This window comes from Leguminivora glycinivorella, chromosome 10 (assembly GCF_023078275.1).
Source record: "Leguminivora glycinivorella isolate SPB_JAAS2020 chromosome 10, LegGlyc_1.1, whole genome shotgun sequence".
Taxonomy (NCBI): domain Eukaryota; kingdom Metazoa; phylum Arthropoda; class Insecta; order Lepidoptera; family Tortricidae; genus Leguminivora; species Leguminivora glycinivorella.
Window position 1 is genome coordinate 8,649,925 of NC_062980.1, and position 23,450 is coordinate 8,673,374.

At 38.3% G+C, this 23,450-nt stretch overlaps 2 protein-coding genes across 2 annotated transcripts; both read right to left on the reverse strand.

Moving 5' to 3' along the window:
• Positions 1 to 1,112: 1,112 nt before the first annotated feature.
• LOC125230682 (replication factor C subunit 5) lies at positions 1,113 to 21,691 on the reverse strand. Its single transcript, XM_048135930.1, has 8 exons — positions 21,514 to 21,691; positions 21,366 to 21,430; positions 21,160 to 21,287; positions 20,490 to 20,652; positions 15,477 to 15,636; positions 2,076 to 2,290; positions 1,583 to 1,660; positions 1,113 to 1,316 (listed from the first exon to the last, which is right to left on the reverse strand). The coding sequence occupies exons 1-8, from the start codon at positions 21,546 to 21,548 to the stop codon at positions 1,153 to 1,155; spliced, it is 1,008 nt and encodes a 335-aa protein (XP_047991887.1). The 5' UTR covers positions 21,549 to 21,691; the 3' UTR covers positions 1,113 to 1,152.
• On the reverse strand, positions 16,432 to 19,753 carry LOC125230685 (ras-related protein Rab-28-like). The gene is made up of 4 exons (XM_048135931.1): positions 19,459 to 19,753; positions 19,002 to 19,178; positions 18,147 to 18,380; positions 16,432 to 16,639 (listed from the first exon to the last, which is right to left on the reverse strand). The coding sequence occupies exons 1-4, from the start codon at positions 19,576 to 19,578 to the stop codon at positions 16,439 to 16,441; spliced, it is 732 nt and encodes a 243-aa protein (XP_047991888.1). The 5' UTR covers positions 19,579 to 19,753; the 3' UTR covers positions 16,432 to 16,438.
• Positions 21,692 to 23,450: the final 1,759 nt, after the last annotated feature.

Sequence of the window (23,450 nt, forward strand, 5' to 3'; positions counted from 1 at the left end):
GTTTACAGGCTTGGAAAGCCTGTAGTTTGCCAGTATTTTCAAATGAGATGTAGCGTTCAAAAATATCATGCACACCGTCGGCCAACTAATCTCGGTGAATTAATCTTTTTGTATTTAGTTCGATCAATTTTGTTCTACTTCCTATGTTATTTAGTTTGTTACATATTACTATTAGCAAACGTTGTCTTTTATAAGAACTATTAAGTAGCCTACCGACTAGTTTGTAGACTGATTTGGCAATACATAATTAAAATCTGAATAAATGGTCTCATAATACTAAATGCTTCATTATCAGGATTTCAGATTTCAAAGAGATTATTCGAGTTTGAAACACCGTAGCATTAGGTATATTTTATTGTAAATATAGGTTAATTTATTATAGATATTTAATTAAAGTGTTAAGTTTAATTTATTTTATTAATTACATTACAAAATAAAATGATAAAGTTAATAAAGTTTTTCTTTTGGGAATAATAATAGGAAGTTAACGAGTTCCTAAGTACCTACTCATACATATACATAGGTAGATACGAGTTTAGTTTGACACGAAAATCCACTTTCATGACTTTCACTATCTCCCGCTGGGCTACCGGAAAAATATGTCTACTACGTTTAAATTCCACTCGCCTAATATGTAGTGCTTTATGTCACCATTAACCTCAAGGACATCAACTCGCTTCGCCCCAATCGCCACTGACTTGGCTGATTGATGTTAGTACTAGATACTTTTGTCACATTACCTGATGTTACGACAGCACTTCATCTAACACCGCTAGTAACAACATTCTACGTTTGTTTTTGTTGAATAAACATACAATATTTTCAAAATTCAAGATTCTTGAATCTTGAATCTCAATATTTTCAATACCTATTGTTCAGCAGACCTTCGCGCCACGAACATCTCAGCTCAACAGCCAGGGTTTTTGGCAATAATGTCCTACAATATGTCCTCTTTTATACTATTTATTAAAAACTCAAGACTCACGGTGACTATGTATACCTACTCCAGCCTCGATGCGCTCGCAGCCGCCTCGCACGTCATACATCTTGATTACAAGGGATACGAACATCTCTGTTCAAACGCCAGGGGGTGCCACAGTAAAATCCTATCATCTTTTATAAAATTTATTAAAAACACAAGACTTACAGTATCTATGGCTCAGCCTGCACGTCCAGTTTGACTTGGTCGCGAGCCACTTGGAAGGCGGCGATGAGCGCGGCCAGCTCGATGCGCTCGCTGCAGCCGCTGGCGAGGCGCGCCTCCGCGTCGGACATCTTGATTAGCAGGGAGACGAGCACCTCCGGTGGTAATTTCACTAAAGAACAAAAACACATTTGAAACTACTAGTCTTAGTGCTCTTAGCCTTAGCTTCGGTCCGATTTGGGACACATAATCATGTGATTTGATACAACAAAAAACAGATTAAGTAGTAGAAACGCGAATTCATCCGTAAGAATGATCTCTTTCATCATTAGTTATATATCTTTTTGGGGTTTTCTTCATCAAGGAGTATTAATATTGAAGTATTGTATTATACAGTGGCGTACCAATAAACGGATTAAATAGGTACATTTTACTTACTTCTTTGTATAACCGTGTGAACTTCTGTCAATATGTCACTGAGAGCCAAGCCTTTCGCTATTTTGAGATCCTGTATATCTGTATAAAAAGTTCAGAAAATATTGTCACAAGATTACAAAGTTGGATATCGACTGTTTAGTTCGAAGGACCATATAGAATTATGGTCTTTTCTTAATTTCTTTAAAAGCTACTTATCAGACATACTCGCCGGCCACGTTCGGTCTGGTGTAGTCGGTAGTGACTCTGGTGACCCCCTGCCTGTTAAGCCGACGGTCCTGGGTTCGAATCCAGGTAAGGGCATGTATTTGTGATGAACACAGCTGTTTGTTAATGAGTCTTGGATGTTTTCTATCTACATAAGTATGTATATCGTCACTTAGCACCAACAGTACCAGCTTTGCTTAGTATGGGGCTAAGTTGATCTGTGTAAGGTGTCCCCCAATATTTATTATCATTTTAAAGTGCCAGTTTTAAATTTAATAAAAAAGGATACTCTTAAAGCACGCAGCGAAGTCATTCTCATTGAGCAGCCAGTTTAGAATGGCGTTGATGTCAGCCCGCAGTGGGTGTCCCACACAGGTGTACACCGTGTCTTCCGTGACGCGGCGGTACGCGAGCCACGTGCTCTGTAGTGTGTTGAGGACTTTACGCATGTCGCCACCCGACAGTGTGAGCAGCGCTTTTAGGCCATCTTCGGATATGTCCACACTGAAGAATGAATACCACATTAAAGATAATATATAAAAAATTTGAAAAAACCCCGACTGCTACATAGTAGACCGATTTTCATGAAACATGGTATGTTTTTGAATAATTTAGCTTCGAAATAAATGGACTGTATAAATTTGAATATTAAGTAAATTACGACACAAAATACTTGCGTGCACCTTGTTTAAAAGGAAAGAGGAAAATGCCAACGCCTACCTTTATAGCTTTTCTTCTAGGTCTTCTCAGCTGATCAGCTTTTCCAAAACTCCTTCAGCAATCGGCACAATAGACGATACACTTGTCCACAACAGTTTTTAGGGGCGCGTTAATATTTATCACATTTTTGATATTTAGCCATGCGCAGGCTGTTAGCCAAACGGAGCTTAGACGGGGACTGATCGAGGCGAAAATTGCTTCTCGAATCGCGGCGAGTGAGACAGATATACTCATCTCACGTGCGTTGGCAAAGGATAGGTGACTTGGAAGGGTGAGGTGATTCGCAAGTACCTACATTTGAAAATATTAATATAAAACTAGCTTAAAAGCGTCTATAAAACAAGCAGCAGTCAAATTTGAAGCTAATTCTATATGAACTGCTTTTGTCACAAGACAAATAAAAAGGCAAATGTAAACCTTGACAAACCTTTAGGTAAGCTAGACATTAGCGGAAAAGTAGGTCTGGGGTTTAAACTGAAACAACGGTTACATTTTTGAGTGATATGCCTAACAATACGACGACAGGAAATTATCCAAAATTTAGTTTTTAATATACCAACTAAATGTTGCGGTCCTGCATGAAGGTTGTTGCGGTGGTAATGATCAATTATCAATTCTACAACGTGACCCTTTTTGGGTAAAATTATAGGATGTTTTGATTCGTAATCGAGCGAAGAGTTCGATAAGCGACCTCCTACGCGTAAAATTCCATCTGAAAGGAAAGGAAATAGTTTTTGTAACTTTAAAGAACATTTATGTCCATTTGAAATAGCCTTGATGTCGGCTGAGAAATTAGCATTTTGTATCGCTTTTATAATTTCAAGCTCAGCAGTATTTAAATCATTAGCGGTAATTACCTCTAGTGTTGAGTTCCTCACTCATGAGGCACCTCATTTGTACCACTCATATTGGTGATTTGTCGCAGCACTTCACACGGAAAAAATGTATTACATCACACCTCAACTCACCTCACCTCATTTTACTCATAACCTCGCGCGCAAGTCTCGCAACACAAACACCTCATGCCACACAAATCATTCACAAACTTCAAATCATTCAAAAACTCATCTGTCACACGAGCGCCTCGCGGTCCTCAAACTCCCTCGTGAGAGTCGACACTTCAAAATGAAGCGGCTCATCGTCTATGTCACCGAACTACAAACTTTATTGCCGAGACAAAAGGTCCACCAATACATTTGTACCGGAAATCGCTTTGTACCGGAAGACCTCACCGCGACAATGTCACATTACCAACATTAATTCAAAAATCCTTTCAAAGTGAAACAGTTAGTTAGGTTTACCGTAAGAGTGAATGAGACAGACACGAGCTATGCTTCAAATTTGCCTCGACAAAATACGTTACACGTGACTCGAAATAAAACAGTCTTAAGCGCCGCAAGCTTTCATACATATTACGTCGTTGTGATCCAAGCATCTCTTCAAATTGGCGCGCAAATTCAGCAACGCTCTCATTCGATAGTTTCGATGCTATTACTTGAGCTACCGATTTGACCAGTTTAACGTGACCTATCGGACCAACAGATTTGTATGACTGTTGTCATTTGTAATAAGGGAGCTGTCTTATACTGGTAGTGACATATTTATTTTCGAAGCGTTTTGAATACCAAGGACGAGTAACTCAAAATGTGCATTTATGAAGTTCGCTTGACAACAGTACGGGATTAATGACCGAAATATTATTTAAAATTATTTATTTTTATTTAGATTCGCATGTAGGTATTGTAGGTGTAGTTGTTATATATTTAAATGCCACAGATATGAACTTTGTACAAACGAAGAGTTAGCGTCTCACAGAATTTGAATTTCGCACCTTTTTATTAGTGACAAATATTTATTTTATTTTTGCAGTTTTTACTTATTTCTATATATCAGTTAAATTTTCGTTGGTTGTTTCGTCTAAGTTAAAAGTTTGAAAATATTTTTAGGTGGATAATATTTAACATCATATCGCATTGCAGCATGTTCAACGGATAAAGAAGAGACATTTCTATTTTGTTTTTACGTTATAGTTATAGCCTTCCTTAAGACAACAATATGGGCTAATATTATCCATAAAAAAATGTATATCCATTTATTACACGGAGTATATATGCAGTTAATAACATGTTTATTAATATGTACACATTTTGACAACATTATCAAATAATAAACGTGAGTCGTGAAACGAAACGCATTTCATAGACAGTTGAAGTTGTCAGTTGTGTTACTTGTGTTGTGACAGTTGTTTGTTGTTTCCAAAGTTCAATGGCTATGTCTAATTTATTTGTGTCATACAGTGATATTACTAATAAATACACCAAAATATAATAATGGTGACATTTTATACATGATTTAATATGCTTGTGGCTCTGCCTTAGTGTCTTTTACGTGCAAAAATATAGTCAAAAGTATGAACGGCGTCGAGAATGTTGGTGTTCATTTAATTTACTATATATTGCTGTTAGAATATCCACAGCGGTAAGTTGGTTATTTTTACGTAAAAGTGGTATGTAATTAGAAAACAATATGAACTCACGTTTGTTAAAAACATGCAGTTTTTAAGGTTACAGTTCCAATTGAAATATATTATTATTAAACTGTAAATTATAAATGAAACCATTATAAAATGATATCAAGAATATTAACATACGATAAATAACAATAATCAACAGCTAAAATAGAACAAAAGTTTCATAGAACCATCAAATCAATTTGCTTTTTATGTAGTTTCATATTACAGCAATTGGAATTCTTAAATAATATTTCAGTCTTCTGTTGTTCAAGTTCTCTTCTTAACATTTAGTTGCAAATAAAATTTAATAGGTATAAAGGATGTTATTACATAGTAAACATACTAGAATTTGTTGCCCGATTGAGTCTATCAAATCGCCGATAGCAAAATTTTATATACCAGTACCTCACCTCATTTGAAGTAAGACATTGTAACACCTCATTTTTGAAAATGAGGTACTCATACAAACTCATTTTAATTTGATGTCCTACCCATCACTAATTACCTCATTTGGAGATAACTTTTTTATAAAACGTAAAACATAAACTGTGACTCGAAGCAGCTTGTTCCAGGAGGAACAGCGTGTCGCGAGAGATAGAAACGGATGTTCAGGCTTATTAGCCTCTGTGGTCACGTGGGACAAAGTTTTTTCTTCGGGTAAAGGTGCCCGCTTTGGAACGAAACTTTGTATAGGCCAACGCTCTGTAGTCTGTGATAACCAAACTGGCCCTTTAAACCAGAGCTCATGTTGAACCAACAGAGAAGGGGTGAGACCACGTGACACGCAGTCAGCGGGGTTTTGTGCACCTGCAACGTGGTATAAATTGCCAGGCGAAATGTTACTTTGAATTTGTGATATGCGGTTAGCGACGTAGGTGTCGAACCTATGCGGAGAGGTATAGGTAATATACCGTGAGAAACGACTTGAAACCGAAAGGCATCCAGTACATTTGGGTACAAAATGGTAGCATTTTAGTTAAAAAAAGCAGCGAAGAAAAAAAAATCTACAATATAAGAACGGAAGCAGATTTAAGGAAGTTCGAGGATTGTACATAAACAGCGCATTTAGCGCGGCAAGTAGACACACATTAGGTGATTTTTGTCAATAATAATGTTTAATTTTGAAGAGTTACCGACTGAGTTTATTTACAAAAGATATGAGGATATGACAACACTAAGTAAGGAATTAAACCATCATAAACAGCGTGTTCACATTTTTCATCTTAATATCAGATCGCTTCGGAAGCATTTCAACGAACTGTTAGTAATACTGCAAGAAAATGAATATAAAATAGATATAGTAATTTTGAGCGAAATAAATATCAAGTCAGAAGAGATACAATTTTATCAGTTACCAGGATATAGTGCATATATACGAACAAGAAAATCAGAAAGAGGAGGGGGTATAGTAATATACGCTAAGCAAGACCTTAACTTTAATGCATTAAAAGTGAATTCTCAAGCAATGGAAACCCTTCACGGCGAAATAAAAATAGAAACTCATAATAGCAAGTACACACTGCACATACTCGCTATATACAGACCACCTAACAAAAACAAACTACAGTTTATGCAAGAGTTGGAGGCGTTAATAAAGCCCATCCAGGCATCAGATTCTATTATTTTAATTGGGGACACTAATATAGATATTTTAAACAACTTATGTAATTCAACAATCACGAAATATAAAAACACCTTGTGTGGATGCGGATTGCAGTGCGTAATTCCTAATACAGAGATAACACGGGAGGCGATAGTCGACGGGAGGTGCGATGCGTCATGCCTGGATCATGTGTGGGTGCGAGCGGGACGGACTGTCGGCGGCTTATCATCCTACGTGCTAGAGGCGCACGTATCAGATCATCACGCTGTCGGCATAGCATTGGACCTAGGTGGGAGCGAGAGCGCACAACTGCAAACCAGTCGTGGTGATAACTGTCGCGAGGTACTTAGCGATCAGCTGGTGAAACAAAAGCTAGAGGCATTCGACTGGGCGCAATTACTTTTAATACCATGTCCGCTCGAGTTATTTCGCACGTTATTCTTAAGTTTTGATCGTATTTATAAGGACAGTACAATAATAGTTAAGGTTAATGCATCTGGTAAAAGGAAATTACAACCGTGGATAGATAAATACTTGTATAAACAATTAAAGCGCAGGGATCATTTATTTAGAATGTGGAAGTCACAACCAAACAATATGAATAAAAGGCTTGAGTACACGAAATTTAGAAATAAAGTCAACAAATTAGTGAACGAAGCTAAAAACAAGTATAGACAGTCAGAAATTTTTAAATGTAAAGGGGATTTGAGAAAAATTTGGGCTAATATTAACTCATGGTTAGGCAAAGGTAAAAACAACTTAGATGATGTCATACTAAAATATTTAGGTAAGAAAGAAAGTTTAACCAAGATTTGTACAAATTTTTCTGAAACATTTACCCAAGAGATAATACAGTTAAAACATAAATGCGACTTAAAATTCCTAGATAGAAAACTGTATGTAAATCCGTGTCAAGTGAGTTTTAGGTATAATAAAGTCACGTCAGCGGAAGTGGAGAAGATTATAAATACTCTTTCATGTGAAAAGGCTCCGGGGTTGGATGGTATACGAGTAAAGGATATACAATATATGCGAAGCCAGTTGAGTCCTATAATAGCTTATTTTATAAATTCTTGTGTCACTAGTGGTGTATATCCGGATCAGCTGAAGAAGGCGATTATTCGACCTATTTACAAATCTGGCAGCCACGTAGATTATATAAACTATAGACCTATAGCTATCTTATCTGTAGTTGACAAAATCACTGAAAAAGTAATTGTTGGACAAGTAAGTAGGTTCCTGGAGGCCAATAATGTATTGTCACCGGCTCGGTGTTCGGTCCCGTGGGATACGCCATGCACGTTAATAGCGTTTCAAACGTTGTCCGGGGGTGTCGAGTGTATATGTATGCAGATGATATGTGTTTAGTGTATGCCTCCAAAATTGCTTAGAACAGCAGTGTATCAAGAGGACTTCGATGTAACTAAATGGGCTCACGATAATGGGACATTCTTAATTGCTCCAAAACAAGATACATACACTCGCCATACAACCGGTCAGCTAAAAATGTTAATGATCAAGAATTAAGAATAATAGGGCACACATATGAGTGTTTACATGTAAATAAAAGGAATTGTATTTGTGATAAGTTACAATATGTAAAAACATTTAAATATCTTGGTCTAACAATCGACACTAATTTTAATTGGAAACCGCATGTGAACGATATTTGTAATAGGTTGAGGGCGGTATTAGGGAAGTTCTACCAACTAAACGGAGCATTAAATAAGAAAACCTTACATGTTGTATATTACGCTCTTGCTGACTCCTTGATTAGTTACGGATTAATAGTATATGGTCGAACGTTTAAAACTTATATTAACGACATCAGAAATCTACAGATGAGACTGCTCAAGTTCCTAGTTAGCAAAAAAGATAAGGATAGTTGTAATAAAAACTATGATCTATTATTTTCTTTATGTAAAATATTACCGGTTGATAAGAAAGTGACATATTTAGTAGGATTAGAATATTACTTTCAAGATTGCTATAAACTAACGGTAACAAATAAGTATAATACAAAAAGTGTCAGAGAAAAACGATTAATACAGCCGAAGGTAAATAATTATTATGGAGAGAGAATGTCCCAATACGTAGTACCTAACACTTTTAATAAAATTAGCATATTGAGACAAACGCCTAAATTGTCTAAAACAATGCTTAAGTCGAAACTGAGGTCTTCTCTCCTCGATAACAAGCCAAGGTCAACAGGTGCAAGCTATTAGTAACGTAAACATAACAGCCGACGAGAACGCCGCACGCATGTTATCGAGGAGTGAGTACCTACCTTATCATTATTTAATTGATTTAGCCTACGCGTAAGTTCCTATAGTATGTATGTAATTATGTAAATAGGTTAAGATATACAATTTAAGATTGTTTAAAAAATGAGCGCATCTTGCCATTAAACGTAACAGTTTGGCAAGTTAATTCATGTACAAAATTAGTTTAAGTTGTTTTTTTTCAAAATAAAGTTCTAGACGAAAAAAAAACCCTAGACTCTTCATCCCAATCGATGGAAAGAAGCCAAAGTTGCTTAATAATCAACTTAGCATATAAAATTACAGGCCCGACGAGTCCTAAAGACATCGTACAGACGCGCGGTGGCCGAAAGAATGGCGCGTTTAGTGCAAACGGACGGCGGGTTAGAGATATCGAAAACAAAGCAGTCTCGCGTAGGTAGCCATTTCAAACCTAGGATCTTAAACGTATCTCCGTCATCGAAGGAGATAGATTTAGATTGTCGGTGAGACTCAGGTATGTGCTCAAGCAGCTCCCGCGAATTCGAAGACCACTTGAGCAAATCGAATCCGCCTGCTTTGAAGAGGGCGATCAGCTCATCCGCTATCTTAACTGCTTCCTCGGTTGAAAAAGTAGAAGTAGCCAGATCGTCCATATAGACATCTCTTTCGAGCACAGAGGCTGCCTTTGGCCATCTGTGCCGCTCGTCTGCAGCTAACTGACGTAAAGTCCGAATAGCCAGAAAAGCTGACGGTCGAAGTCCAAATGTTACTCGAGTAAAGGTTAACACTTCGAGCGGGTCGGTATCAGAAAACCGATATAAAATACGTTGGTATTTCCGGTGTGAAGAATTCACATAAATGCATAAATACATCTGTTTTACGTCAGCGAAAAATGCGATCTTATAAATGCGTACATTTAACAAAATGTGAAATATATTAGCCTGTAAGTTACGTCCGGAATGCAAAATATCATTTAAAGAAAGACCCGTATCTGTCTTCGCACTTCCGTCCAGAACCGGTCTTACTTTTGTGCTAATTTTATCATTACGTAACACAGGGCGGTGCGGTAGATAAAATCCATCAGTAGATTCGTCATCAGCTGACGCGCGGGTGAGAATACCTTTATCAAGATAATCGCGAATAACTTCGTCGTATCCAGACTTAAGCTCAGGATTTTTTGAAAATTTCTTTTCTAAAAGCAAAAAACGCCTTTTTGCGGTTTTAAAGGAGTCGCCCAATGTATGAGGATCATCCTTAAATGGAAGGTCCACAGTATAACTGCCGTCGTTATTACGGACAGTGGTTGAGGTATAAATATCTTCACATTTTTGGTCATCGGGACTCAAAAATGTGCGAGAAGGTATTTCTTCAGTTGCCCAAAAGCTCTCTACTAACTTGTGAAGAGGATCGCTAGTAAACGCGCAGAGTGTGCGAGAGGCTGTAGGAGGGTTAACTATAGCCGCGTCACCCATTAAAATGTACCCTAGGGTCGTTTCAAACACGGTAGGTATTATAGGATTCGAGCTTTCGATTTTGTTTGATAACAATATTTTACAATATACATTGACCCCCAGGAGTATATCTATAGGACCAGGTTCAGAAAAACCATCGTCAGCTAAAGGTAAATTTAAATTGCGAGCATAATTTACAACTTCCCTATCTATGCGCGAGTCGGGCAATTCAGACGTAATGCGGTCGACAACACGAGGGCGAATCGAATATCGATATGATTCATCCTTTAAAGATGAAAAAGTTAACACGGTATGCCCCTTGGTCTTGAGGGTTAACTCTCCCAAACCAGTGGCTTCAGTAGGGTATAGCGGTTTATTTATAGCTAGCGAGAGACGCTTGCAACAAGCGACAGATATGTAATCTGACATGGATCCTGGGTCAATCAATGCGCGCAGGACATGTGTGCGGTTTAAGGAATCAATAACCTTAATTTTAGCGGTCGCAAGTAAAGCAGTAACTAAACATTGGTTACTGTTATCTTCGCCAGCAAAAGTACACAAAGAAACTGTGTTTTCCTCATGACGAGAAATCAAGCCATTTTCGACCTTAACGGCAGCAATCGCCGGGTCTATAATATTAGCTTGCGCGGTGCGGTTGACCTCAGCACTGGGTAAGGCTGTGGTCGGGTCATAAGCGGGAGCGGGTGCGGGAATAACAACATTATTTGTTGCAGCGGGAAAACAATTATTAGAAGCGGGTGCGGATACCACTGCACTTACATTGCAGTGAGATTTCTCTTTGGTATTGAAATGCAACATCGTATGATGTCTTAACGAACAATGAGAACAATGTCGCTTGGAAGTACAAGAGGAAGTCTTATGTTTCACACTTAAGCAGTTATTACAATAAGCGTTAGATTTTATAAAATTGAACCTGTCATGCGGAGTCATATTATTAAAAGATTGACATGAATATAAATGTTCATGTTGTTTATTTTTGCATAAAGAACATTTATCGCTGGCGCCTTTGTCATTGGCCGCATCCGTGTTTACGAATGATTTAGTTTTTTGCAAGAGATGCTTTTTAGCCGATATTTCAACTGGCTTACTAATTGCCGCATTTGGCGAACGAGACAACACTTTATTTTGTTCTTTGACGAATTCAATTAAATTTTGATAAGTAGGTATTTTGTCTTTGCGGTATGTAATTTCGAACAATTTAATTGTATCGGCATCTAACTTTTGCAGCGCTAAATGTAACAACATGAAATCGGTTAAATCGACAAGGTTCAACTGCTTAAGGGCTTCTACAGACGAGTTGAATTTATTTAAGAATGAATCCAAGCCGGCGGCATTGGTTGCGGTTAATTGTTTGAACGTTAGCAACTGATTAAAATATGTTGACGCCAACGAACGCGGGTCATCATATTTTTGTATCAATGCGTTCCAAATAATATGGTAATTTTCAGCGGTTGCTGGCAAGCCGGAACAAACACTTGTGGCGTTGCCGGTTAATTTGCCAACTAAATAGTACACCTTCTCGCTGTCAGTCAGCGACGAGTTTTCATGAATAACACTTTTGAACTGTTGATAAAACAAAGGCCAGTTTTTTACATTTCCGTCAAAAGAAAGCAATTCTAATTTAGGCAGGCGGCATATTGGTTTTAAAGAGTGCGCAGGTTCAGAGGGAACCTTAGACTCGTTGTCGATTAGAACTTGCTTAATGTAACAAAACATTTCCTCAAATGCCGACCAAGACTCGTAATCTACTTCAGCATCGGGCTGCATTTGCAACTGCAATAAATTATAGGACTCTAAAACGGTTTGATAATCTTCACGCATTTTATCCAAATTTAATGTACTAGTGTGAAATGCCCTATATTGAGATGGATCGGTTTCCGCCTTGTAAGCAAGTTCCAATATATTTTCGACGCGCTTGTAAATAACGTCGCGCCGAACTGTATAGAGGGCTAGCTGATTTTTGTTTGTGTTATAATTATCGCTAATAAAGCCCTCGCTGCCTTTCCTGGCTTTTGATGATTTAGACATCTTGTTGAGAATTAACAAGTTTTACAATAAAACTAATAAATCGAACGTCGTAAATAAACTAATGTACCTACGAGGTATGAGTATAAAGGTGTAGTGTACTATTTAGTTTGACAATGCGGTCAAACATATAATTATTCGAATGAAATAAACAGTATACCTACGCGTTTTAAATAAACGAGTTCCCTAATAAATAGGTATACCTAACGAACACTAGCTGCGAGCCAACCGATAATAAGCGGAACAAATATTTTTCTACCTGTAATATTTCGGTAAGCGGTGCGGTGCGGTTTGGCTGACCGAGCAGTGCAATCATATATGGAATGAAAACGATCGGAATGAACGAAAGTGAGCCGAACAATTCCGAAGATTCACGAATGAATATCTTGACTATTTCAAATATGGCTAACAATTTTGAAATGCGAACAAAGGAAAAATGGAACACGTGTATGAGTATTTTTGTCGTAAAAATAAAATATATAAAGAAATAACCTACGATCTATCGTACTTCGTAACGCGGAGCGGAAATATAATGAAATACCTGACGATGCGATAGATATAATAGGATGAGTGACAGAGTATTTCAGTTACGTAGCACAATGACCATACAGTTAGCGGTATATTTAATGGAAAAGATTAACTATTCGGCGAGAAGTGACCAAAAAATATGTTAGCGCTTTCACAACATACTTATGCGGGAAATTAATTTATATGACAATAGCGGGCCTTCAAAACGCTACGAAGGATATGTTTTTGAATAATTTAGCTTCGAAATAAATGGACTGTATAAATTTGAATATTAAGTAAATTACGACACAAAATACTTGCTTGCACCTTGTTTAAAAGGAAAGAGGAAAATGCCAACGCCTACCTTTATAGCTTTTCTTCTAGGTCTTCTCAGCTGATCAGCTTTTCCAAAACTCCCTTCAGCAATCGGCACAATAGACGATACACTTGTCCACAACAGTTTTTAGGGGCGCGTTAATATTTATCACATTTTTGATATTTAGCCATGCGCAGGCTGTTAGCCAAACGGAGCTTAGACGGGGACTGATCGAGGCGAAAATTGCTTCTCGAATCGCGGCGAGTGAGACAGATATACTCATCTCACGTGCGTTGGCAAAGGATAGGTGACTTGGAAGGGTGAGGTGATTCGCAAGTACCTACATTTGAAAATATTAATATAAAACTACCTTAAATGTAAAAATAATAAATTTGGAACTCAACACATGGCTAAGAACACTCCCGACTAACTCAGCTTTCAGACAAAAAAACTAAACCTACCTAAATCGTTTCATCCGTTCGGGAGCTACGATGCCACAGACAGACACACACACAGACAGACAGACAGACAGACAGACAGACACGTCAAACTTACAACACCCCTTCGTTTTTGCGTCGGGGGTTAAAAACATGAGAACATTCCTGAAATGCCAAATGAAAATATCTTCTATTGAAACTTAAATAAACATATTTTTATAGACTTATACTAAAATAACGATGGAATCTGTTTTGAAAGTCCAGTTTGATATATATATTTTGAGTAGGTATTTGTGTGTATACCTACCAAATCTAAAAATAACCAATTATATTACCAATTAACCATGTAAGTAGTTTGAGCAAAACACATGAATTTACTGCTGCGGCTGTGTGTACATGAACCTAAGTAATTTTTAATAATAATAATCAGTTAGCCATCAATCAGCAATACTAATTTTAATTCTAGTAATTATATTTAACTTATCTAGAATCACGTGGAATGTAGACATGATAACTACTATCAATGCGAATCGTGTACGAAATAATGACGTCAGACAAACAATCACGTTTCATATTAAATATCAACTAGACATCTTAATTTATGCATGTTACGAGTATCTACATGTAAGGCGTTGGTTACCTATTATTTGGCAGCTCAATGTATCGTTTAAGTTATATTTTATAAGCAGGCATACACACTAGGCTTGTGTCGTTCACGAACTATGAACTGTTAGGAATAAAATCCCATCAATGACCGAAATGAACTGAATCATTCCGTGGTCTGAGAATCGGTCTTTGCTCATTTAGTTCAGTATAGGATCGGCGAGCGCGAGCGGTTTGGATCGAGAACGAATGTGTGACTGCGCCGACCGAGAGCGAGAGCTACTTAGCAGAGCAACAAAAAAAGTCATGTTTTCATATTAAACTTCGGTTACTTTACAACCTTTCGGTCCGGAATGTTACTATTTGTGGACTATTCGTATCATTTTGACACTATTCGGTCCCATTCGTTCTGATCTTTCCGAGCGCAGTGGTCGCTGGTCTGGCTGAACTAAATGAGCAAAAGACCTAAAAGAGCGAACTAGTTCATGGGAGCGATTGAACGAGATCGGAGCGCTCCGATCAACGAACGAAACGGCACAAGCCTAATACACGCCACAGCATAAAGAGCCATTGTTCGCTATAGCAAAAAAAACGCAAATAGGCCAAAAAAATATAAATGTGCCCAAAATACAAAACAAGTTAGCGTGTAAAAAACGTTTGCGCAATCTGTTAATCGCGCAAAGCACCATTATGAACGTATAATTTAATGTGAGTATTCATATAACGATTCACTAGCATGTAGGTTGCGTGTAGGTAGGACATGTCAGAACTATAAGGGTCAAATTACAGAACCCTAAAAACACAGGCAACAAGATGCATTTGCAGTGTGCTGGCAGTTTACCATTTACGTGCAGAAAATAAACGTTGTCATTAGTTATTAAAAAATTAAGACAGACACACGAACTTGGCAAAAATAGCAAAAGGGAGTGTACAAGTTTCTAATGGGTTGGCAACGCGCATGTGACACACCTTGAGTTGCAGGCGTCCATAGGTTACGGTGACCGCTTTCCATCAGGCGGGCCGTATGCTTGTTTGCCACTGACGTAGTATTAAAAAAAATAGAAAAGGTAAGGTAGAGAGAATACGACGCATTCGCAGTGAGCAAGCAGTTCAAACAAAAACATGCACAAAATACGCTTATTTTACGATTAATCCAAAATAGCTGACTTCTCAGCAGCGGCTACCCCTTGCAGAAGATAAGCGCTGTCATTGGTCAATCAAAAATTAAAAAAAAAAAAAAGGAATGGCTGACCCCTCAGCGGCGGCGACCTCGCGTAGTCGCGGCACGACCTGCGCGGCGTGGAGCGGCGCGAAGCGGAAGCGCGTGCAGCGCGACTGCAGCGCCGGGATGATCTTGCCCAGGTAGTTGCAGATTATGCAGAAACGCACGTTCTCCGTGTACTTCTCAATTACTGAAAACGAAGTTTTAGCATCATTTTGTTTACTTCACATTGGGGAAAATGGGTTAGATATGGTATAACGGGGATAGTGCAATACCGCACAACAGATAAAATCGAAGGAATTCAAGCAATATACAATGCACTTGGATTTGTTAGTAAAGCGGTATTGCAAAGTACAAGTAGACTGACTAAGAAAGAGTAAATGCTACGCGTGATAAAAGATTTCAGACAAAGGGAATACCTAAAGCACACAGGCTAAATCATGTCATTTGATATTGATATTATAAAAATTTTTCGCACTACATCTGTACTTACTTACCAAACTACATTTACCTAAATATCCCTGGCAATCTTATAATTATGTACTTATGTACGGTTAGCTAAGAAATTGGTTTACCACTTTTCGAATCTATTTTTAAACACATAAGGTCGAAAAGTGGTAAACCACTTTTTTGGCTGACTGTACCTACCTATTCAAAAGAATGCATAACTCCATCTTTTCATGGTGATTCCCTTCCAACTTAATAAAATCAATGTAATACCAAATGGTTTCGTTCAAGGATTGTGGGGAAAGAGAATAAAGCTATTTGGATGGCCGCGGCCAGGATGATGGATGACAAATTGCCGACACATCAAAACAACTGCTTTATTATAAAACGCAGGCGGAGTTAGACGCCCGCTGCACGCGTCTCAACGCCTTCCGATTCATAATGAGCCATTCCCGCGGTTCGGCGGCAGCGGGAGTCCAGGTGCGCTCAATGCATCCCCTAGATCCTTGAATATGATAAAACAACTATTTATAAAATCATCAGCTTTATTGTAAAACGCAGACAGAGCTAGAAGCCCGCTGCACGCGCCTCAGCGCCTTCCTGTTCATAATAAGAGATTGCCGCGGCTCGGCTGGTGCGGGCGGGGGCTCGGGCGGCCGCGCGCGCCCGTTGCTCGCGGCCGGCGGCGCCGCGCGGACCTTCACGCCGATCACGCTCGCCACTAGGTTTGTGAACGCCGTGTTTACCTGCAAATATTACATTAATATAGGTACTGCTTAGACAAAAAATGCTAAATAGCACACTGGCCACACGCCTCGCGAAATAAATATGTGCAGAATTTTTTTTTTTTTTTTTTTTAATCTGTTTTTTTTTAAATATATTTAGGAGCCTTGGTCCATGGGACTATGTCGGCTCCGTTAGGCCACTTCATATTATCAACAATAAATATACAAACTCATTATAAAAAATAAGTCAAAACAAAAGTAGGTAAAAAAAAAACAACCGAATTTGTATATTTATCTATAAAAGAAACTATATACAAATTCAGCAGTCTTTGACAGGGGTTCCGCGAGAATTGATTGGAACACCCCTATGTCGGTCATCGTGTATCCGTGGAGCTCAAAGATCTGCATTCTCTTCGCTCGAGTCCGGACACACTCCATAAGGAAGTGATGCACATCCTCAACAGTTCCACAAACTTCACAGTTGGGCGAATCGGATTTCCTCATCAGATGTGCAAACTTATTCATTGGAATGTGTCCGGACCGAAGTCTGTGTGCCCGAACAATATCTAGTCGCTTCAATGAGCCAACTTCCCACCAGGGGATTCGAGGAGGCTCACGCTGTATGGTCCTGTACCAGATGCCCTTCTCTTGGGACTTTACATTAAAATATTCCTTCCAGTAATCATACATTTTTCCCCTGTACCGGGCGACTACCTCTGAGGCGGCAGGGACAATATCAAACCTAGTCCCCTCAGAAGCAGCCGTCGCGGCCAAGCGGTCAGCCTCCTCGTTCCCCTTCAACCCGATGTGCGACGGGATCCACTGTATTTTCAAACATATTCTAGAACTTTGTAATATTATAATTTGTTTCAAAATTTTGTAAGCTAGCGGGAGACCCTGATGGTCGCCAGAGGCACACCGGGATAAATGTTGGATGGAACTTTTGCTGTCTGTGAGGACAACAACTCTAGGATAATTTAGATTTTCGATATGTAATAAGGCTTGATAAATCGCACTAAGTTCCGCGGTCATTATAGAAACTCCAGCCGAGATTTTGAATTGCATTTTTGTGGCACACAATGGGTCGAAAATGGCGGCGCCGATTTTATCATTGCACTTCGATGCATCGGTGAATATTCTATTATGTGCAGAATTATTTTGAACAGCTGACCGAGGGCCGCCATCTTGCCGAGCAAATTTGGAAACGTGCGCTCATGAGCACGGGCGTTTTCCTCGCGAGTGCGGCCAGTGTGGACCCGGCTAATGTCGTCTACTTCTTAATTTTATTGTGATCAAGTTAACACATTATGTTTTTCACCGATAAATAGGTCAGTCGGTTAAACACATTCTGTAAGTGCGTTTTCACATTATCCGATCCTATATCGGATGTCGGAAGGATTACAAAGGCAAAAATCAAAGATGGTGGCTTAAAAGTATGGGATATCGGTCCTACATCCGATATCGGATCGGATGTGAAAACTCACTTCAGACTGTCAAAAAACTTCCCAAGGAAAATTAGTTCACTTACCATTTCTCCTGTCCTCGCTGACCCTTTGTAGTTCTCTAACAAATGTTCGGAAGCGAACTTCTGCACGCACGAGAGGCGCACGGCCCGCTGGTGCTCCAAGTCGGACTTGTTGCCGAACACGGCTAGCAGAGGCTTCTTCACGTCCGCTTCGAATATGCTCTTCACAGTCGTGATCCAAGTGTTCAGGTTCTCGAAACTTTGTAAATTCGTTAGGTCATAAACAAATAATACTACCTGAAAAGGAAACCAAAATTTAAAAATTTTAGCGACTGAAAATATTCATTTATATTATTTTGTTATCCTTAATTTAAGACAAGAGGGAGTTTCTATACAAAACAATATGCATACTACATGATTTAGCAATATACAAGATGCTGCCAAACTAGGGAAAACCGTAAAATTAGGTAGTAACAGTTGAAAAGTTTTATTTAAGTTTTATTTACTGTCGTAACTGTCGAGTAACCTTAGCAACAGTATAAGTTTGGCGCCCTAACTTGGGTAAATTTCACTCATGCCTTTGGAGCTGGTCAGCTATCTCTACAAAATGCATATCATAGAGACATCAGTTCCGTAACTACTAATTTTTTATTTTTTTTATTCCATAGTATCAGATATTTTGAAGCATATCACGTCCAGCATACCCCCAGTACTATTCAGATAGAAGCTCCACCTATACGCGTGTTCACGCAAGTAGTGTAGAGGTAGTTCTCCAGCATGCGTGTGACAAGCGCGTTGCCGACCAAGTCGCAGAGCTGCCGGCACGGCGGGGCGCAGCCCGAGGCACTGGACCATAACCTCGGCTCCCTAGATTCCGCCAGCACTACTTCGTATTTCCCTAGAGGTACATGTGCTCACATCGGTAGCGTAGAGGTAGTTCTCCAGCATGCGCGTAGCGAGAGCATTGCCAGCCACGTCGCACAGCTGCAGCGGCACGGCGGGCCGCAGCCCGAGGCACTGCCCCGCCATGACCTCGGCGCCCTGCGTGCCGCCGCCGGCCGCCGTTCCGCCCAAATAGCGCGCGCATAGACTGCTCTAGAAACAGATGTCCAGATATTGCTTTACGGTTAGCTTTTTGCTGACGCTAATTAGTATCTATTTTATTTCTTACTTACTCTTTTCCAGGCAATTAAGATTAATTTCTAAAATTTCATTTCAACCTTAGAAATCTGAGTTAAGGTTTAAATTGGATTGCACTTTGAACAAATCAGCTTACATATATCTCAACACAATCTTTTGTTTCCAGTAAAAAGCAGTTTAATAAATAAGTTGCAAAGCAATTAAAATATTAGAATCATTATAAGTTAATACTTACTTTGCCAGTAGATGGTTCACCAACAACTGTAATTTTAACTATCCTATTTTGTGTTTCATCTTCTTCACTGTCAGACATTGTATTTTTATTAACTGTATAATTATAGTATATAAAAACCATAAAAATTCAATTTATAAAACTAGTTTAAGAAGTTCTTGCAAAATATTTAAACTTATTACTGCTAATATGAATTACAGTTAATACATATATTAAAATTTACTATATTGTATTATGTTCTTTTTAGAAATATTTCTTTTTAATTTAATTGAAATAGTCATCACATGGACTTTCAGCGACAAGACTTTCATATTTCTTAGAAAACTTTTGTAATGTTTGTACAAGCAATCACCATGGCAACAGAACAAATCATACAACCCAAACAAGTGAATGCCATGACATACATAATACATGAGTGGCATTAGGTGATTGCTGCTACAATAAATAACAAATCATTATAAAGGTCAAGGAGTACAGATTTTTAATATTTTAGAACGTATTTGGCAAATAAAACGAAATTTCTGCACCTGGATGGACTGTGAAACTGTCGAACTCAACAACATATTGAAATATACAGATGTACTCACATTAATATATGCCTATGCCTAACGATGGGTCTCCATATGATTCAAGACAAGTCTCATATTTAAATATGTCTCACAAAAGTTTAATATCAATGAACAATCACTTTTCGGGCTATATGCTGCAGGGCAGAACTAAGTTGCCTAAATGTAATTTTGGTATCAAGGTTCAAGTATCAAGGTTTTTCTAAGTTATTGTACAAATTTCCCTTTTCTTTATTCTTGTGTCCATAACAAGTATTTTATTTTAGGTCAAACTTTATATTTTTTTAGTCCCTTCCACAAAAAGTGAACCAAACACTTGGATATTGCATGAGCCAATAAAAGTTAAAAACCAATACAGGCCTTTGATGTTTTCTCCAAGAATATTACTTAAAGTATATTATGGTGTTGTGGAACTGTTATCCTTTGTTAGCTGCAATTTTTTTTTTATTTGCAACATTAGTTACTTACTTCTGCGTAGAGCATTCTGTGCATCATTGGTCATGGCATCTGCTTCGTCCAGGATTATCAACTTTGGTCCGGCTTTGAAAATTGTTCTAGTGGAGGCGAAACTCAGGATTTGTCCTCGCACAATACCAATGCCTCTGTCATCTGATGCATTCAACTCTAACACCTGGGGAGGTATCATTGAATCAATTAAAACTTAGTGACTATTAATTTAGCATTAAGTAAATAATAATAGTAGTAATCATTAACTTTTTTTAAGGTATGTAATTTTACTATGTTACTACAATAATTAGCCCAGAATTTTTAAAGTCACATCACAACCTCGGCTAGTTTTTAGGTAACTCCAGAGATTCCATTTTATTTATTATTTCATAAGGAATTCAGAGAGCTTTAGACATTATCCTCTTTATATTTTTATATTATTCATTAATTAAAATTAAAACTGAATTCTTCAAAGGATTTTAAAGGCCACAAGATAAGAACTCTCCCAAAGAAAGCAAAATACGAATATAGAAAATATAATTATACTAAACCACAGACAAATTCTAAGCAGGATTATATTGAAAAAGAATAAAATAATATCCCTTGCATTTACGTATGTAATAGATATGGGTTTTTAGGTGAGGATGTGTATTTCGAATTAAACATAAGGTTACAAAAATGTTATACTAACCATAGAATTGAACTGCTGAGGAGTATACATTTGTTTGGCACATGCTAGAATAGTAGACGTCTTGCCAGTACCAGGGGGGCCGTAGAACAGCAGATGTGGTAATTGGTTCTCTTGCATAAACTGGTTGACTGAAAAAAGACAAGAAAACCGTCATTCACTCCGTTGAATACAAGATAACCTTACAAAATTAACTTAGAAATACTTACTGGTTTTGATAATATCATCGTGAGATACTAAGTCTTCTAATTTAGACGGACGATATTTTTCAACCCTGTGCAGAAAATATAGAAGACATTAACGTGTATTCACAATTTGTTGAAGAAATAATGCCGGTTTATTGAAAGTTGTACTTACCAAGGCAAGTTTTTCGTAGAGTCGCCTTGAGTCATTATGAACGAAACAATATGCAGCTATATTTGATCACTCTGTTAAATCACTTAAAATTCGAACGAAAATCATATGAGATCACAATAAAACAAACAAAGAAAATCTCTTTAAACGTTAAAATCGCGCTCAAATTGCAAAACATTCGCGTCGGTTTGACAATTTAATTGACGTGACATTGACAACCAACTTGTAGTGTTGCTATACTAAATACACTAGTTGTGTTTTTTTTTTCTAAAAAAGTAGTAACCAATGCACTACGTGCAAGCACATCACTCGAAACCAAAACATCGAGAATGAGGGCAGAAATCCAAACAGAAAACTGATTTGTTAAATTCGCAATAGACCCGATAGCTCGGACATCTGGTATTGGAGATTACTAAAGCGAAATAAACTTAATGGAGACCCTTGTATTTTTTTATAAGTGCCTATTGTACCTATTGGCAAAGCTGACGGCTGACAGACTTTTCCGATGATAACCACATGGCGGTCAAGGACTGGTTTATATCACTCTATGACCTGTTTGTTTACCAACTCCTATACTGTGTATTCCCTTGTAATGTCCAAATGCCTTACCAAGCCCCAACTTTACCTCTCACTGAGAGGTCTGTGTGATCCAATTGATCAAAGTTAGATCACAAATAAATTATAAACCAAGTTCCTAGCCTTTAGTACCGTTTCGTAACTAAAAATTGTAACCAGCTTCGAAACCGGAAAAAAAATCCCAATTCGTAACTGGCTTCAAATTGGGACTTTCCCATTACCGATTCGTAACCACGTTTGGTAACCAGCATCGAAACGGGAAAAAGAATCCCGTGTTGTAACTGGTTACAAAATGAGACTATTTCATTACCGATTCGTAGCCATGGTTGGTAACCAGCTTCCAAACGGGAAAAAATATCCCGTATTGTAACTAGTTACAAAATGGGATTTTTTTGCCGTCATGAACACATGCTTTAGTCGAATAATGCTGACATTGAGTATTTTTTTAGGGTTCCGTAGTCAACTAGGTTAACTAGGAACCCTTATAGTTTCACTCTGTCCGTCTGTCCATATTTACTTCGTCCTAGCTTCGATTTGATAGAATTTCCGACACAGAGAACCTCCTATAGAGTGGCAGTCTTGTATATTTGGTTCGCGATACGAGTCACCAGTGTTTGGGGTGCGAGGAGCGGGCGGGGAATGTGTTAAGCGCGCTGTGATTGGCCGTTTCAAGGACGGCGGGCAGTCGCGCCAGATGAAAAGGGACAGAAGTATGACTGTCCCTCTTGTCGCGGACTCCCGCGATGTGTACATATTACAACAGGCAACACATATGACAGCTTCAAATTAGTCTATGGTAAGCTAGACGTTTCCTTTTCCTTTTTGATTGCGCCATCTTTATGTCAAAGTTAGTTTGGGAACGTGCGATGTAAAAGTTATAAAGTGCCTCGTGAAAGCCTCATGCATCTTCCCTTCGGCTCTCCAAAAGCTAAGTATAATATGAATATAAAAGATATAAAAGAGGACGTGTTGATCCCACTCATATATTTATTTATACCATGTTTAATACTTGAGTCATGTTTGAATCATGTATCTTATTTGAGACTGAAATATGCTTACCGATCACTGCGATTAATGTGTTGAGACTGTTGACTTAATACAGAAAGATGTTCATGAGATTAGTGAGAGAGAATGATATCGTTTGTGCGTGAATTGAGTGTTGCGCACGTTTTGTTTATGTTACTAGTGAAATATTAAGAATGACTGAAATACCTTGTTGCGACAGGTATGCTTAATCTTTAAGAGGAATTTGAGACCTTACACAGCTAGAGACATTATGGCCTGGGCGAGATTGCGCCACATAGAGGAATGTATACTTTGTGAACGAGACTTGTCACCTTACTGTAGCTAGCAGACTTGTTAAC

Bases quoted from the DNA above. Each gene is read 5' to 3' on its own strand.
- LOC125230682 (XM_048135930.1), bottom strand. From the start codon at position 21,548: ATGACTCAAGGCGACTCTACGAAAAACTTGCCTTG. The intron at 21,288-21,365 runs GTAAGTATTTCT...GTCTTTTTTCAG, and splicing joins CGATGATATTATCAAAACCA to TCAACCAGTTTATGCAAGAG. The intron at 1,317-1,582 runs GTAAGTAAAATG...TTTGTTCTTTAG, and splicing joins TCACACGGTTATACAAAGAA to TGAAATTACCACCGGAGGTG.
- LOC125230685 (XM_048135931.1), bottom strand. From the start codon at position 19,578: ATGGTTTTTATATACTATAATTATACAGTTAATAAAAATACAATGTCT. The intron at 19,179-19,458 runs GTAAGTATTAAC...ATCTGTTTCTAG, and splicing joins GTGAACCATCTACTGGCAAA to AGCAGTCTATGCGCGCGCTA. The intron at 16,640-18,146 runs GTAAGTGAACTA...TAATATTTGCAG, and splicing joins CAGCGAGGACAGGAGAAATG to GTAAACACGGCGTTCACAAA.